Here is a 17,534-nt window from a genome sequence, read left to right as displayed (position 1 = left end):
CAGCAAAGGAAGTGACAAAGGGCAAATGACCAAGGGATTCACTGGTTCCAACACATATTGTATTGCTCAGAACTTGTAGACCTGATAGAAATTGTAACCTGACACACAGATTTAAGGCAGTGGATTGTTGATAACACCCTGAAGAATTGGAATACTGTATTCCTTCAGTATAGACTGTGATAGTAGTATTTGCCTACTCTGATAGGTAGAATACATATAACCAGCCCCACCATAAGGGTAAAGAGGACAGGAGTGGGCCCTCTGCTTTTACAGAGCTCTATCTTTCCCATAAGTGCAGGTCCAGAAATTATCAAAAAGGAAAATTTTTCAAAAGTAAGCTTCACTCAGCCCTTGTGCCTTATTCATTCATCCTCCAGACAGATCAACAAGCTGCAGGGCATGTCCAACGTGAAACCCTAATGGGTGCCCACACATTTCCAGATCTGTGCTCAAGGATGTAGCTTCTGAGTTGCTATCTAAAATGATTTAATGGTTATTACCTTTGAATACAAGTTTATTCTCCTATAAGGTTCACGGCAGCTGGGAAACAAGACTATGTACACTAAAAGAAATATGGCTTTGGGAATTAATGTCAAGTTTCTATTTCACTGTCAGACAATAACCAGGGATGAATCTCTGCATCTCCTGAGTGCCTCTTGAATGTTTGGGAGCTGGAACAACATAAAAATTCATGAAAGTATAATAAATTCATGTATTTGGGTACCTGTAATATTCATGGGGTCACCAGAGTATAACTTAATATGTGTGTATCCTTTTAATTATGAAGGTATTTCCTGTTCTTATCTTAACCTCTAAAGGTCTCACTATTTCTCTGGCTTCCTTAGAGACAGACTGCCAATCCTCTTCAGTCTCAGAAGGGGAACAGTGGTTGGCTTCTTTATGTCTCTATAGCAAGCACACTGGTGTAAGTGAGACCTACTGTCTCATGCCCTACACAAAGCCCTTATGACAATTGAGAAGGTGCCCTGTGGAGATAAATGAATAAAGTCTTCTCTTCTCTTAGGCAACATGAAAAGCCAAGATTCTTCCTTGGCAGTTCTCAGAGGAGGAGCAAGCCTTCCAGCACCATCAGGAAATTTAGCCACACCAGGTACGTTTGCTTTTTCTGCATGAAGATTTTGTGAGGTCCTTACACAAAAATCATCCCTAGATACACAAGTTTCTTAATTACTTTTGTGAGTTCTGGTCAAATATATTTTAACATCATTTTCATTGCCTGTTAGCTTTCACTGTCACTCTTTAATATCATGCAAAAGTATATTTTCATTAATGCTCAAATTTTTCTCATTGATAGTATAAATAGTAGGCTGAGTAAAAGATACTATTAAGCAATATATCAATATGTTAATATAATCAGTATATGAATGGTTTTGTTTTTTTTTAATTAATTTATTTATTTTTGGCTGTGTTGGGTCTTCGTTTCTGTGCGAGGGCTTTCTCCAGTTGTGGCACGCGGGGGCCACTCTTCATCGCGGTGCGCGGGCCTCTCACTGTCGCGGCCTCTCTTGTTGTGGAGCACAGGCTCCAGACGCGCAGGCTCAGTAGTTGTGTCTCACGGGCCCAGTTGCTCCGCGGCATGTGGGCTCTTCCCAGACCAGGGCCCAAACCCGTGTCCCCTGCATTGGCAGGCGGACTCTCAACCACTGCACCACCAGGGAAGCCCTGAATGGTTATTTTTTACTGGTAGCTATTTTTAAGGTAAAAAGATAAGTGTGTACGACTTTCTGGTAAATGTTTAATATTAATCAAAAAAGTCCAGTACCTTTTTATTTTAAAAACTAGGCTTAAAGTACCATATGTAGAGGGAAGTCAAATATCTAAATATATAAGGACAAATATTCAGTTATTGGATAAGTGTACAAATAGTTATGTATTTATGTACAGTATTATGAGACCAGAGTCTAAGCAGTTAGTATGAGTTCAGAGTTCCTATCATTGATAGCTCCACCCTCAGAACAATGGTAGGTATGTAATAGGAAATCAATAAATTCCAAATTATTTTATTTTCAAACTTCTGGACCTGACAGTTATCATTGGAATAGCAATAGGGGAGTAACAAGGCAAATGGGATGATTTTTAAATGGGTTGATAATTTTATAGCCATTTAAATTGAGAATTACTGCTCACTCTTGCTCTCTTCAAGACAAGATGATTTTACATTAAAAAATGGGAATAAAATTTAAGCAAGGAGGGCAATATCATGTTTATACGTACATTCTAATTGTGGAATCATAGAGTAAGAAAGATGATTTAGTTCAATCTCTCAAGGAATTTAAAGACCCCTTTGCAGCATCCCTCACAAAAGTCCTCTAGCTATTGCCAATCACGTGCAGAGACAGTATCTAAAACTGGGTATTTCTAGAGTGTTTATCAATATTGAGTCAAAATCTAACAAAGTTACTGAATCTGTTTTTGTGTTTAGATAAACAATACAGTACAAATCTATTCAATCATTCATATAAATGTTCATCTAAGTATTTTGTAAAACCAAATATGAAAAAATAGATTTTAGGCTGAAAATAAGTCATTATATTTGAACAAGAAGAGATTTTGTGCAATATTAGTTGTGGAGGTGACAACAGATGCAGGAGTAGAAAGTGTGTTTTGACAGGCAGGTGAGAGGTTAATGGCTAATGGTGTATCTGGGAAATGGTACATCTACCTTTAGTATACCCTGTCCTTGATGAGCCCTTCCAAGTCGAGATTTAGACATATTGCAGCTTGAGGACTTTAGCATGTGTATCAGTTAAGGGTCATAGTTTTTGAAAAAAGAACAGAAGTAACTCTAATATGAGCAAAGAAAAGCAGAATTTATTTGAAGGATATGAGGTATCTCACTGAATGAAACAAAAACTATGTATTCTATTAACATGTGGCAACATAGTCATTGGGTTGGCCAAAAACTCTGTTCGGGTTTTTCGTACTGTCTTAACATGTTACGGAAAAACCCGAACGAACTTTTTGGCCACACCAATATTTTGAAAAATTAGCCTCTGCTAAGAACTTAACAACAAGAAAGGAAATATATGTATATATGTGTGTATGTGTATATATATTTTAGGGTTACCAAATAAATTCTTTTTTAAAAAAATTTGTTTTATTTATTTATTTATTTTTGGCTGCGTTGGGTCTTTGCTACTACCTGCAGGCTTTCTCTAGTTGCGGCGAGGCGAGCGGGGGCTACTTTTCATTGCGGTGCGCGGGCTTCTCATTGTGGTGGCTTCTCTTGTTGCGGAGCGCGGGCTCTAGGCACGCAGGCTCAGTAGTTGTGGCTCGCGGGCTCTAGAACACAGGCTCAGTAGTTGTGGCACACGGGCTTAGTTGCTCCGCGGCATGTGGGATCTTCATGAACGAAGGCTCAAACCCATGTCCCCTGCATTGGCAGGTGGATTCTTAACCACTGCACCACCAGGGAAGCCCCAAATAAATTCTTTAAACGTTCATTTAAAAACACAAAAATTCACTGAAAGTGTCTCTGAACACTTTTTTATACCACAGAAAGGTATAGTTGACATAAATCTATTTTCAAAGACTTCTCTTTAACCATGGACATTAACTGAATTTCCTGTGTCATAGGAATATGGGAGACAATATGACATGTATCACAGAGTTCACCCTACTGGGATTTCCCCTTGATGCAACGATTCAGATGCTTCTCTTTGGGCTCTTCTCTCTGTTCTATGTCTTCACCCTGCCGGGGAACGGGGTCATCCTGGGGCTCATCTCACTGGACTCTAGACTGCACTGTACTTCTTCCTCTCACACCTGGCCATCGTTGACATAGCCTATGCCTGCAACACCATGCCCTAGATGCTGGTAAACCTCCTGAGTCCTGACAAGCCCATCTCCTTTGCTGGCTGCATGACACAAAGCTTTCTCTTTTTGACATTTGCTGTCACAGACTGTCTTCTCCTGCTGGTGATGTCCTGTGATCACTGTGTAGCCATCTGCCACCCCCTCTGGTGCTCTGCCATCATGATCTGGAGAGTCTGCATCGTGCTGGTGGTGATTTCCTGGACCACTGGAGTCCTTCCGTCTTTGATTCCTCTAGTGTTACTTTTACCCTTACCCTTCTGTATATCCCAGAAAATCAATCACTTTTTCTGTGAAATCATGGCTGTTCTCAAACTTGCTTGTACAGATACACACATCAGTGAAACTGTGGTACTGGCTGGAATGATTTCTGCGCTAGTGGGACACTTCTCCTCAATTGTAATCTCATATATGTGTGTCCTCTGTGCCATCTTCAGGATCCAGTCTGGGGAACGTCAAAGAAAAGCCTTCTCCACCTGCTCATCTCACCTCTGTGTGGTTGGACTCTTTCACGGCATAGCCATTATCATGTATATTGGACCTAGATATGGGAACCCCAAGGAACAAAAGAAATATCTTTTCCTGTTTCACAGATTTTTCAATCCCATGCTCAACCCCCTTATCTATACTCTTAGGAATTCAGAAGTAAAGAATGCCTTGAAGAGAGTGCTGGGAATAGAGAGAGCTTTGTGAAAAGATGGTGGTATCAGGGTTGACAGTGACCTAGGAGGATATTATCTTAAGAGGTCCCAAACCCAACTCAGCGTAAGATTATCTAAGACTCTTATTAAAAATAGAACTGTCTCCTGACCCACCATTAGATCACTGATTGAGTAGATGTAGGAAGTATTTTGTAGAAATCTATGCCTTTAAATATTATCATTGTCCAAATATTATCTATAGCAAATTGTGATGCTATTGGATGTTATAGACCAGTATTTGGAAGCCACAGATCTAGAATAATACTATTTATAATTTCTTCATCAAGCTGTGTTCCAGCCCCATATCTCCCAAAATGTTTTCCTCAAACCTCTAGCCCCTTAAGAGGGCTTTAAAAATAAATTCTGTGGTCAAATAAGTTTGAGAATTATTACATATTAAATGTCTCATTTTAGGGGACTCACAATTCATATTATCATACAGTAAAAACTGTAAAAATTCCTATGGTAAATAAAGAATTCTATTGCAGTTTTTAGCCAGTGTTTTCCAAACTTATTTGGTCACATGAAATTATTTTCATAACACTTAATTAGAAGTTTACTAGAACAGGAGATCTTGATACTGATTGACTCATTGTGAATATTTCCTGTAACCATCCTCTAGAGCAAAATGATTTTTTGTTCCTGCAAAGTGAGCCTCTAAAGAGGATGTAGGTCTAAACACAGTACCCTAGATCAGCCTGTGAGGGTCTGTGCTCTCTTTGGATACAGAAAGTGAGGGTCACTATCCCTACTCTTCAATGTTGGATCATCTGGAGAAAATAAACCCAACTCTCTGCTTTGTCTTGGATAAGTATTCCAAGATACATCTCAAGGGATGACCTCATTCAATTTAAAAAATTTATTCTGTATACATTTTCCTACTTACCCACTGCATGAAATCAATCTATTTTTCTGTCTCAGGGCTTTAAAGAGAAAACCAGGTTTCTCAAGGGAATCTGGAAGAATTTGCAAAGTCGATCACCTACATAGTATATAAACTTTAGAAAAGTTTAATTGTTGTGTTTAGAAAATAGAGACACTGGAGAAGTTCTGTAAGAGAATGTTCACAGGAACAGGTGCACGATGAATATGACGGATAAAAAGGAAATGAATAAAAGATAGAATGCCCAAGGGGCTAGTTGATCCTTTGGAGATTAAGAACAAAACAAAATAGGGAAAGTACATTATTTATTATTCATCGGTTATTCTTGCAATGAAAAAATCTCAAATTATAGCCACACAAACAAGAATTTCCTGACACTCTATATAAAATGCCATATACATTACTAGAATCTCAAAAGACAAAGGGTTAAGTGAGGTGTTTATGCAGTTATGAAAATTTCCTCCTAATGAAAAATATTCTATGTATTTTGTGGCTAAATACATAGACAAAACTTTAAGAAGTTTTTTTTCTACTGCTGGAAGAAAATAACACTGTTTTTAAGGGGTATAAAGTAAATTATATCTTTTGCAAATTATGGTTTTTTAAATGTTATCTTGGAATATAGTCAGGTCTCAACTACTTGAAAAGCAATAAAGCTTGGAGATAAGTAAAGGCTTCTAAGCACAGTTATAAAAATGTTTTGGTTGTAAATTAAACCCTGGAGTAAATTGAAGAAGTAAGTTCTATCAAAAGCTTTAATGGAGTTAAGCCCTGCTGAACAATTAAGAATTTGGGGGATTAAGAGAAACTACTTAATTGCACCAGAGTGTTTTATATTATTGAACAAATATCATCATTTCTTTTTAAAAATTTTTAAAAACTAATTAGTTAATTAATTTTTAGCTACATTGGATCTTCGTTGCTGCACAAGGGTTTTCTCTAGTTGTTGTGAGCGGGGGCTACTCTTCCTTTCGGTGCATGGGCTTATCATTGCAGTGGCTTCTCTTGCTGTGGAGCACAGGCTCTAGGCATGCAGGCTTCAGTAGTTGTGGCACGCAGGCTTCAGTAGTTGTGGCACGCGGGCTTCAGTAGTTGTGGCATGCGGGCTTCAGTAGTTGTGGCTCACGGGCTTAGTTGCTCCACAGCATGTGGGATCTTCCCAGACCAGGGCTCGAACCCGTGTCCCCTGGGAAGCCCTCATCATTTCAATAAAGGGATCAGTGTTCTTGTTTAATGTTTAATGGGGTCAATGTTTAGTCCTTAATAAAGTTTATACTTAATTAAGTCAGAAAATAGTGTTCTAACCTCTCAGTTAACCATTTCTATGGGAATCCTGATGATCAGACTATGAAATCACAATTTGAGCATCAGTGTTTATCTGGTGTGGGGCTTCTTCATTGGGAGTTATGGTCACTGAAGAACTGACTGCCCCTCACAAAACTCACGAGATAATCATGGTTAACCTGGATGCCAATTTGAACCTTATAATGGAGGATATTTCTTCTCAGGAAAAGGAGTACCTATACCCATTATCCAAGATTCCCCAATTTTCCTTTCAAAAATCTGAGAAATGAATAAAAAATAAGGACATGGCTCAATGAGCCTAGAATCAGAGCAAATGCAATTGAATAATATTGAAGGGTATTTTCTAAAACTAGAATAAATTTCCCCCCCAATAGATCACAATTCTCATAATCAGAAACCAGGTGTCTACTAAATGAAGTTTCTATGTCTTGGGCTGTGCTCCGTAAGCAAATTCTGCCTCTTTAATTTCCCAGTTTTCAGGATTCCAAATCAAACATTGAACTTCTGACCTTTTAACACATAATTACTCCAGAAATACAGTTCATAATATTTTACAATTGTAATTTTCCATAAATTCCAAGCCTGTCATGACTTTCTGAAGACAGGTTCATCCTTGACTTGCATATTTATTTCATCAATTAAAAGCCACCAATTTGCAAACCAATTATTAAGATAATTTAATTTGGGAGGTGTTTATATTATCAGTGTTGATTTTTATTTATTCTACTTTCATATGGAAATTACGTTCAAATCCTAGTCGAACTTGCTGTAACCGTAATGGTTATAGATGTAGGTTAAAAGAAGATCAGTGATTACAGAAAATGCCCAGAGCTTACAAAAAAATGTCCAATGCTGACAGATAATATAAATATTTGAGAACATACTTATTGCAATTAAAAGGTGACTGTATTATGTATGTTATTTTCCTTCATATATATTTATGTTTTGTATATGTTTATGTTTTACTCTGACCACTCTTAGAAGTTGTCCACAAGTTAAGAGCTATGTCACCTTGATATGTGACAAAAAAAAAACATGTAATTTTGAAGTGATGCATTTTCCTACGGTTAAGTTTGTTTGGTATCATAAATGTTTCTATTTAATTTATTATTGTCTTTGTTCAAATTGTTTTACTCTTTATGACCTATGGTCAAATGAACATAGAAAACTATGTTTTAGTTTTGAAACTAAACATATGAAAACAATAGTCCTAAACTATTGTTTTCACAGTATTTCAGTTTTTCTTTTATGTGTTAGTTTCCTGATTCCCACATTTTCTGCAGGTCACATGGAGCATGAGAGAGAGAGAGAGAGGGAGAGAGAGAGAAAGAAAGAAAGAAAGAAAGAAAGAAAGAAAGAAAGAAAGAAAGAAAGAAAGAAAGAAAGAAAGAAGAGAAAGAAAGAAAGGAGGAAAGAAAGAAGGAAAGAAAGAGAAAGAAAAGAAAGAAAGAAGGAAGGAAGGCGAGAAAGCGAGAGCAAAAGGAAGGAAGGAGGAAGGAAGGAAGGAAGGAAGGAAAGAAGGAAAGGAGAAAGAAAGGAAGGAAGAGAGAAAGAAAAGAAAAAAAGAAAGAAAGAAAAAGGGTCCCAATATTTATGGATTGCCTAATATGCACCTGGCATTTCATACGATTAGGAGCCAACTTTGTGTGTTTCTTCTCACAGTGGATGTGTACAGTAGGAGCACAGCTGGACGTGTTCTCAAAACTTGGTAACTGTGCCCAGTTTCCCCCAAGTTTATGTCACAACCCCAGTAAGTCAGGAATCACACTATAATGAACTAACTAGTTCTTAAGTTGCATGATTGATTGATGTGAGATTTCCAAAATAGCATTTTAACCCTTTTATGTTCAGTAAAAGAACGCAGCAAAATACAAATAAATATGACAACATCTGAGGTAGCAAATCTTCTCCCAATCCCCGTAGAGGCAGGAAGCCTCTAGGGGAAGCTGTCTAGGAGAGCGTCCTTTCCTCCCCTCCCCCGAGGGACTGGACTCAGAATGGAAATTAGAGATTCTTCTAATGGTCAACCTACTCTGGTGGTTTGCATCCTAGAAAACCCTCCTTTAGGCAGGATCTAATAAGCCCCCTGGGACACCTTGCCCCTTTGGACTCCCCAGTCCACTCCCCGCTTCCATACCAGCTCTCTGCAGCATCTTCACACCTGCAGTTGTTACTTGAAATCAGCTGCTTTTTCAAGGTGCTTTCTGCCCAACTCTGCTGCAACACAAGGGACCCAGTCACTGGGGAGAAGCTGAACTCCAGATGTTAATGCCAGGAATTTATTCCTTGTCACACTGGGTCTGCTTCCTTACAGGTCCACCTGAACCATCTGGAGATTTTGGAACTAGGTCAGTGCTGGGGATTCATGAAATCCAAATAATGCCAAGTATTAGGCGACTGTAATGAGTGATGTCGTCTCAGGGGTGCGCTCTGGGGCTGTCTGTATTTCCTAATCGTGTGTCCTGCTGGGGATGAGCACAGAAATCGAAAAAAAGAGTTGCTGTGTCTCTCCTCCCCAGTGGAGGTGGGCATGCACTGCATCTCACAGCACACCCCTTCCAGTGAACTCTCAAGAGCTGCCAGCTAGGTTGAGCCCATCGGAGAATAAAACCTCCTTTTCTGAGGATCTGGTCCCATTTTCAATCAGGAACAGAAGTGAGGGCTCTGCAGCTCCCACAGAAGCCCCCCAAAGCAGGACTCCATCCAACCTTCAGGTGCTTTCCTCTTCTGAGGTCTTGAGTCCAAATGTGGACGCTAATCAGATTGCCTTCTTTTGTTTTACTATCAATTCCTCTTACATATGTTGTAGCATCTGGTCTTTTGATTTTGTATTTTTAATTTAATTTTTATTTTATATTAGTGTATGGTTGATTTACAATGTTGTGTTAATTTCAGGTGTACAGCAAAGTAGTTCAGTTATACACATATCCATTCTTTTTCAGATTCTTTTCCCATATAGGTTATTACAAAATATTGAGTAGAGTTCCCTGTGCTGTACAGTAGGTCCTTGTTCATTATCTATTTTATATATAGTAGTGTGTATACGTTAATCCCAAACTCCTAACTCTCACTTTTATAGTGCTATTCTTCTTAAGCATAGGTAAGGAAATTCAGTCCTCTATAAATGTGAACTGATGGTTATTCTGCTATGGGGACAGTTTGAGGAAAAGTTAATGCTAACTTTTTGAACATATTCGTCACAAATAGTGTACGTATGTGTAGAATTTGGTTAATTTTGTTCTATACAGTGGTTAAGTAGCTGCATGAAAGCAATAACCTTGTGAACATTGACGCTAGATAAAAAAATAAGAAAAGCCTGTGTGATGGATTTAAGTTAAATATATGGAATCATTTTCACAAACCAAAGAAGATTATACTGGGATGTATTATGAGTGATCTTTCATTTCAGGGGAAAATGACATTAGTTCAGTCCTTGTGTTTATGTCTCATCAACAAAACCACAATATATAATCTATGAAGCCCATACACATCTTATCCATTACCCATAACTTGGAGAACAGTGTCAGACACACAGAAAATACTTTAAATGTTAGACTTTCCCAAACCTGGAATGTACATGAATGTATGTGTGTGTGTGTTGTGGTTGTGATTTTGTGTGTGTGTGTGTGTTTGTGTGTGTGTTTGTGTGTGTGTGGTTTTGTATATGTGTGTGTGTGTGTGTGTGTGTGGTTGAGGTGGTTGAGGGAAGTGAAGAAAAGGGAAGGAGTTGCTACTTAAAGGATAGTCTCTTTAGTTTTTAATAGAATTGTCACAGTTTTCTGCTCTTTTTAATCCCTAATATCTCTTCAACTAATCACTTTCCTAATAAAAACATTGAAAGGTCAGAAGCCAAAACCTGCTTTCCTGATCCTTCAACTGTATATTATCCACAAAATCGCATTGTTGACTTACATTGTAATACTTACAATTCCTGTGTGGCAGGAATATGCTCAGTTTTTTGTCTCAGTTAAATCATTTAACTATTTAACACGTATTATCTCAGTCTTCACAACAACCTCATGAATAGGTACTATCACTTTTCTCCTTTCAGAAAAGTTAATACTAGGGCTAAGGGGTTAAGAACTATACCCAGCCATACAAGTAGTAAATGTGTGTCTGACCCTTAAGCTTATGCTCTTTAATTACTACTCTGTAGTGCCGTACTATCATACATGAACAATCCAGCAGGCAGAAAATCAGTAAGGATATAGCTAAACAACACCATCCATCAACGGCATATAACAGACACCTATAGACCACTTCATCCAACAGCCAAATACACATTCTTCTCAAGCTCACATGCAACATTCACCAAGATACACCACATTTGGGGCCATAAAACACACCTGAACAAATTTAAAAGAATAAAAACCATACAGTGTCTGTTCTTAGATCATAATGGAATTAAAGTAGAAATCAATAACAGAGAGATAGCTGGAAAATCCCTCCAAATATTTGGAGATTAAACAACATCCTTCTAAATAACACATGGGTCAAGAAAAAAAACTCAAGAGAAATGTTAAAATATTTTGCTCTAGAAAAGAATCAGAGAAGGGTTCTATTGAGTACATTAATTGTAACAAGTATTTCTTATAACTGGAAAGTAAAACATGCAGTACTTAAGTTGAATTGAGGATTTAAAAATAGCTTTCATTTTTAGGAATGCTACGTGACTCATGCCCACAACACTAGAAAAGAGTTTGTGAGCTCATCAGGTCTTAAATTTTACTTCTTGAAACGTAGGCCGCATCTAGTGCTGACAGGTTTGTTCGTGTATAAAGAAATGATTTCAATCTTAGATATTTACTTTGAAACCACAGAGATCATTGATAACGTATTAGTCACAAAACGATTTGCCAATTTTTAAAATGCTAACTTGTACATACATATAAGATGTATCATTTTATAGCATCAAACGATGCTTGAATGTTGCATTCGGAACTGCAACATATTTAATTCCTTTCTTAGTCTCTCTTTTCACTTCTGCTAGTCCTTTAGCAAATTTAATCCATTTGAGTTCAGGTAAGATGCTTTTAATAACATGTAGAATGAAATAAAATATGAGGGAAAAAAGAAAGAAAATAGAAGTGTCTTTCAAGTGTTCAGTGCTTAAACATTTTGAGATTCTACAGTTGTTATTATCAAACTTCAGTCAGTGTTCTTTTTGGCCTTGGGATGAATGTCCTTAATTGGGTATGATTATGGTCAAGAAGATTTAAGCAAGTCAGAAATTACAGACCCAGTCCAAGAATGGTCCAGACTTTCAGTATTTAGGCATTCACTCATTTATGTGTATTCATTCATTCATTTGTTCACTCAGTAAACATTTGCTAAGTGCCAAAATTACAAACCTAGATACACCTGTTCCTTGTTCACAAGGAGTGGGTTACAATCCAGTCGTCAATATGTCAACTGTTTTTGTAAAGACTCTTAATGTACTTGTTAGGACCTTCTTTCTCTTTTCTCTCCCTTTAGGTTTCCAAAAGATTCATACTTTGTAAGTAGTGTTTCTTTTTCCTTTATCTAATCATTTTGGAAGTTACAGAAGGAAATAAAGGAGGACTGAATAGAGATTAAGCATTTTATAAGATGCAGATTCAAACTCATTTTCACAACTAAATATTTTAATATGTTTTCCAAATAAATTTAAAAGGTTGTCCTAGCACAGTAGTTTTTTATATACTCCTGAAAAAAAAATAAGCCTTAGTCACATGTTAGGAGTTCATAGTATGGTAGATTCTATTGTGTCTTGGTAATATAATAATTTATTGATAATACTTATTTAAAAAACAGTCATTTGTTGCTTCTAGAGAGGGATCTAGTGGGGATGTCCTTCAGGATTTCAATTAGCTTCTCAGAAAAGCTTTCCTTGGGTTGTATTTCTATGTGATTATCTCTGTCTAGGGCCTGGCCCTCACTTTGTAGATCCAGCTTCAGAAATTTTATTTATTTCTCATCTGTATCATACTATTCAAACTCAAAAAACGAACCATGAATAACCCTGAATGGAATTATTTGTTATAAAAAAATTGGCAAGAACTTGGCTTACCAGCACATTCCCTCTTTGTCAAAATATCTGCATAAGAAGGTAAATTAATACCTCCCAGTCGATTGGTGAGCATGGAATCGGGGCAGGGGGAGTTAACTGGAGATTTTACCAGCGAGGGTTATTGATCCCTGATCACTCAAGCCATCTGAGCTGTAGACATAGACCTGCCAGGAGGACAGCACTCTCATACCATCAGGCCAGACTCCCCTGGACAGTGCTGAAGACGTGCCGATAACCACTGGCCCCATGGGTGGCCCTCTTCCTTATTCCTCAGTCTTACTGTAGACAAGTATCTCACACAAGTGTCACATTTGGATTCCTGAGTCACGATCAGATCCTCCTCCGCCTCTTCCATGAGATCGCATCAAAGCTCCTTGAGTGGAGTTTTTGGATGCACTCAGAACTCTCCAGTTATATATCTACACAGGTTTTCTTGCTTTCCTCCTCCAGTTCTTCCCATCCATTATGAGTGGATTTTACAAGTTTTGCTTCGCAAAGATCAGTATTGTTTCTCTTATTTCCAAGGTCCTCAGGGAGCATCTCATTAATGTCTCCATTGGTATAATGACAACTGGACCAGGATCTTATCAACAAAAGCACCTTTCCATCCATTAACCCTGGAGAAGCCTTTTCTTTAGTGGCAAGCAGGCACAAATTCAGTAGTTCAGCCCCAGGTTATTTTTGCCTAGCAAAGGTGCTAACTAAATGTTTGCACCAGCAAAGATGCTAGATTTCTACATGGTATTTTGAGGCAGCTGTTATCCAGGACTTAAGGAGAAGCCAACTATTGTTTGGTACATCACCAATTCACAGAAGTATCAAATACTGGACCACCAATTTAATGCTATATAAATCTGTAAAATGACAAATTCACTAAATAATCTATTTACCAAAAAGAAATTAGCTATCTGTAAAGCAGATATCAATTCTTGTGTTGCTGAAGTAGGGCAGAGTTGATTTTTTTAATGAATTGTCATTTCTTGTCTTTCTGAATTTCACAAATGAAACATGATGCAAATGTTAAGCCGTCACACAAATGGCGAGGCCCGCAACACACTGTTGTTCCAGGTATGGCCTTTCCCAGTTAGATTGTGACCTAGACTTTCTCTTTTAATAGGAGTAGAGTAGTAGGGTTACAAGTAGCACATGGGGAACTATGTCTTGAAGTGCTTTCACCTGCATCCACACTCACCACAGCCTTCAAAACGATGTGTGAATGCCTGACTTCAGACTCACACCCCTGCACACAAGTCTAGATTCACAATACATGAACACTGGGCAGCCCCCAAAATCCAATTCCTACAAATTGTAAGGATTGTTATTCAAAAAAGTTATTTGGTAAATCAGTAACTGTGAACCCATCAGTACATTAATTGCCAAATGCCCAGTGGTTGGTTTGATTTCATCACTCATGAGAGCTCACATGGAGCATATCCACTGATTCCTTCTTAACAACTTAAACAATCACATTGTCATAAAAGTTTCATTTTATCTTTTTCTTCCTCCTGTTATCATGTAAGCTGCTCTAGAGAGCAAAGGTTGATTTCAGCTGCTAAAAGTGACGCAGTTGATATTTCTCTTGAGAAACTGGAATTACATCTCTTTTCTAAGACTACTCTAATTCTCATATTTGGACTTCTTCCATTACTGATTACTTCTGCATCCCAGAAATTCTCTTTGTGATGTTGACACGTGCAGCTCCAAGATCATCCCCATTTCATGGTTATTTTATTTCCTCTTTTGATTTGACAGTCTTTCTCCCCATCACAAGTGTCAGTGGCTCTAGGTAACCTATCATTGGTGACCCAGTCTCCTTCCTATAAAACTGGATGTTAGATTAAGTGATTAACTTAATGAAAAACTAGTCATCACCCTAAAATTTTGTCCTTTAAAAATGACTATTTTTATGAAATAATGTCTAGATGTTTTCGATAACTCTGTCCTAAGCAATCCCATTTTATCCTTTTCATAGTGAAATGGGGGAAAATCAGACAGTGGTTACAGAATTCATTCTACTGGGATTTTGTCTTGGCCCAAGGATTCAGATACTTCTCTTTGGGCTCTTCTCCCTGTCCTACACCTTCACCCTGCTGGAGAACGGGGTCATCCTGGGGCTCATCTCACTGGACTCCAGACTGCACTGTACTTCTTCCTCTCACACCTGGCCATCATTGACATAGCCTATGCCTGCAACACGGTGCCCCAGATGCTGGGAGACCTCCTGAGTCCAACCAAGCCCATCTCCTTTGCTGGCTGCATGACACAGACCTTTCTCTTTTTGACTGTTGCTTACACCGAATGTCTTCTCCTGGCGGTAATCTCCTATGAGCAGTATGTGCCCGTCTGCCACCCTCTCCAGTATTCTGTCATTGTAAGCTGGAGCCTCTGCATCACCCTGGTGGTGATTTTCTGGGCATGTGGCTCCCTCCTGGCCCTGGTCCATGTGGGTCTCCTCCTGAGACTGCTCTTCTGTAGGCCTCATGAAATCAACCACTTCTTCTGAGAAAGCCTGTCTGTCCTCAAACTGGCGTGTGCTGATACCTGGCTCAACCAAGTTGTCATCTTTGTTGCTTCTGTGTTTGTCTTAGTTGGGCCCCTCTGCTTGGTGCTGGTCTCCTGCACATGCATCCTGTTTGCCATCCTCAGAATTCAGTCAGGTGAGGGCCACAGAAAGGCCTTCTCCACCTGCTCCTCCCACCTCTGTGTGGTCGGGCTTTCCTTTGGCAGCGCCATCATCATGTACATGGCCTCCAAATCCAGCCACCCAGCAGAAGATCCTTTTCCTGTTTTACAGTTTTTTCAACCTATGCTGAACCCACTGATCTATAGCCTGAGGAACACAGAGGTCAGGGGTGCCCTGCGGAGAGCACTGTTCAAGGAAAGTCATTTCCAGTTGGAATGACATTTGAATCACCGCCCTCAGTAGTCTACTTGGAGCCTTGGGTACTGAATACCACCTAAGCTCATCACTTTCTTTATGTCTGAGACTAAATGATCCAAGACACTCTGTAAAGCATTCTCTTTTCCTCCCCATAAAGTATTTAGGTTTTGCTGCATTCGTTATATTTAGTTCTATCAAACATATTTATTTTTTCATTTAACTGCTTGGTGCATTAAGACTATCTAGAGGTAAAAATTTATTCCATCCACTACTAAGGGGCCCAGAAGGTTAAAATAGACACTCTACCTCTGACTTCATCAGGTGTGTGCAGTAATAGCAGAATGGCAGGCATTACTGATGTAGCCACATCAATAACAATTTTTTAAAATACTGTAGCTACAGGTAGAGACCCAGAATCCATTATTAACTTTGTCCATTTTTACCCCACATTCGGATGTTTCCTCTCAATTGTAAATCCTCTTACAAATAGTAAATGTACCTAAATGCCTACTTAGGCTTAGGGGAAATTGATTTTGTTGATTAAATCCTATCATCTGTCTTACAATTTCTGAGATCAGAGAGTGAGTTCACACACATTCAGCTGGCATCCCAGGGAACTGCCCAACAAAATCCACTGTCCAGTCTGCCCTGGGCTTTTGATGGCCACTTGTTTCCAAACTCTTTTCATCTTCTCAAGAAAAATATCTATGATTCTCTCTGAATAAACATACACTCTTCACTTAGGAGGAGTTAGCAAGTGCTACAGCCCACCTTTCAATCACTGGGTATGAACGGAAAGCCCTAAGCAGAGGCAACTGAATGGAAAAAGGGGTGTTAATAATAATAATAGTTAATAGTACTATTAATTACTCTGTGCTACCCATTGCACATTGATAGCTAGTTTACAGAGATCACCACATTTCATCATCATAACAAATCCATTTCTCATTATCATCCCATTTTATAGATGCCAATATTAAGCAGATGGCAAATGTGAGACTCATACCCCAACAATCTGACTCCCAAGCCTTTTCTACTTAACAGGACAATGTAGTACCTCACTATCAATGTTATTAAATTAAAAATAAGGCTAACCTATCCCAACATAAGATATGTTAGGAGAGTGTGGGTTCCTTCTCAATCTAATATATGCCACAGTGAGGCTGGGAGAGCCAGATATTACGTATTGAAGGCTTCTGGTCCTGGTCAGTGAGTCCTGTGGGCATGGTCGCTAAAGATGTTCAGAGTTTTGGAGCAGCACAGAGAGGGTGGGAATGGAGGCTGTTCTCACTGAAATTAGAGGTTTGGTTTAGACCTGAGCATGGTGTTAAGACCCAGAGCTAGGACATCTCTGTTTTCACATATATCACTCACGTGTTCATACACATACATGTGCACACATATTTACTGAGTACTCACTATGGTGGGGCACTATTCTAAGCATCTTATAAGTATTAGCTTTTCAAATCTTTGTAACAGCCCTATGAGAAAAAACAAGCACAAAGAGATTAAGTAACTTAACCAAAGCCTCATAGGTAATAAGTACCTAGTCCAGGATCAAATAAAGGCAATCTAATTACCAAGACACAACCAATATATAAAAATCAAAAAGATTGTGATGTTTCAGGAGAAGGAAGAGGAGAGAAGAAAACACTTTCAGTGTCCAGCCAAAGATAGGCCTTGAGCTCCATATAGAAATAGTACTTAAATTTGCTGAAGAAAGCAGTTTCACTTTATAGTGGCGTGAAAATGAGAGTGAGGTAGCAAGAAAGGGCTGTGACTCCAAGGGTCAGGGATGGAGGAAGAGCCTGTCAACTAACAGGACAGCGAAACTGAAAACAGTGCAAGAAAGGGTCTTGCGTGGGGATCTTGGAAGATCCC

At 38.7% G+C, this 17,534-nt stretch overlaps 2 protein-coding genes across 2 annotated transcripts; both read left to right on the top strand.

Annotated features, from left to right (window-relative positions):
* Positions 1 to 3,601: 3,601 nt before the first annotated feature.
* On the top strand, positions 3,602 to 4,527 carry LOC132371370 (olfactory receptor 2A7-like). The gene is given in 2 exon segments (XM_059932609.1): positions 3,602 to 3,764; positions 3,767 to 4,527. Coding segments are annotated over 2 exon segments (924 nt in total).
* A 10,221-nt stretch (positions 4,528 to 14,748) lies between these two features.
* LOC132372215 (olfactory receptor 2A1/2A42) lies at positions 14,749 to 15,674 on the top strand. The gene is given in 2 exon segments (XM_059934384.1): positions 14,749 to 14,911; positions 14,914 to 15,674. Coding segments are annotated over 2 exon segments (924 nt in total).
* Positions 15,675 to 17,534: the final 1,860 nt, after the last annotated feature.

The sequence above is a fragment of the Balaenoptera ricei genome, chromosome 9 (assembly GCF_028023285.1).
Source record: "Balaenoptera ricei isolate mBalRic1 chromosome 9, mBalRic1.hap2, whole genome shotgun sequence".
Taxonomy (NCBI): Eukaryota; Metazoa; Chordata; class Mammalia; order Artiodactyla; family Balaenopteridae; genus Balaenoptera; species Balaenoptera ricei.
Note: the sequence above shows the minus strand (reverse complement) of the source record. Positions and strands in the feature narration are given on the sequence as shown.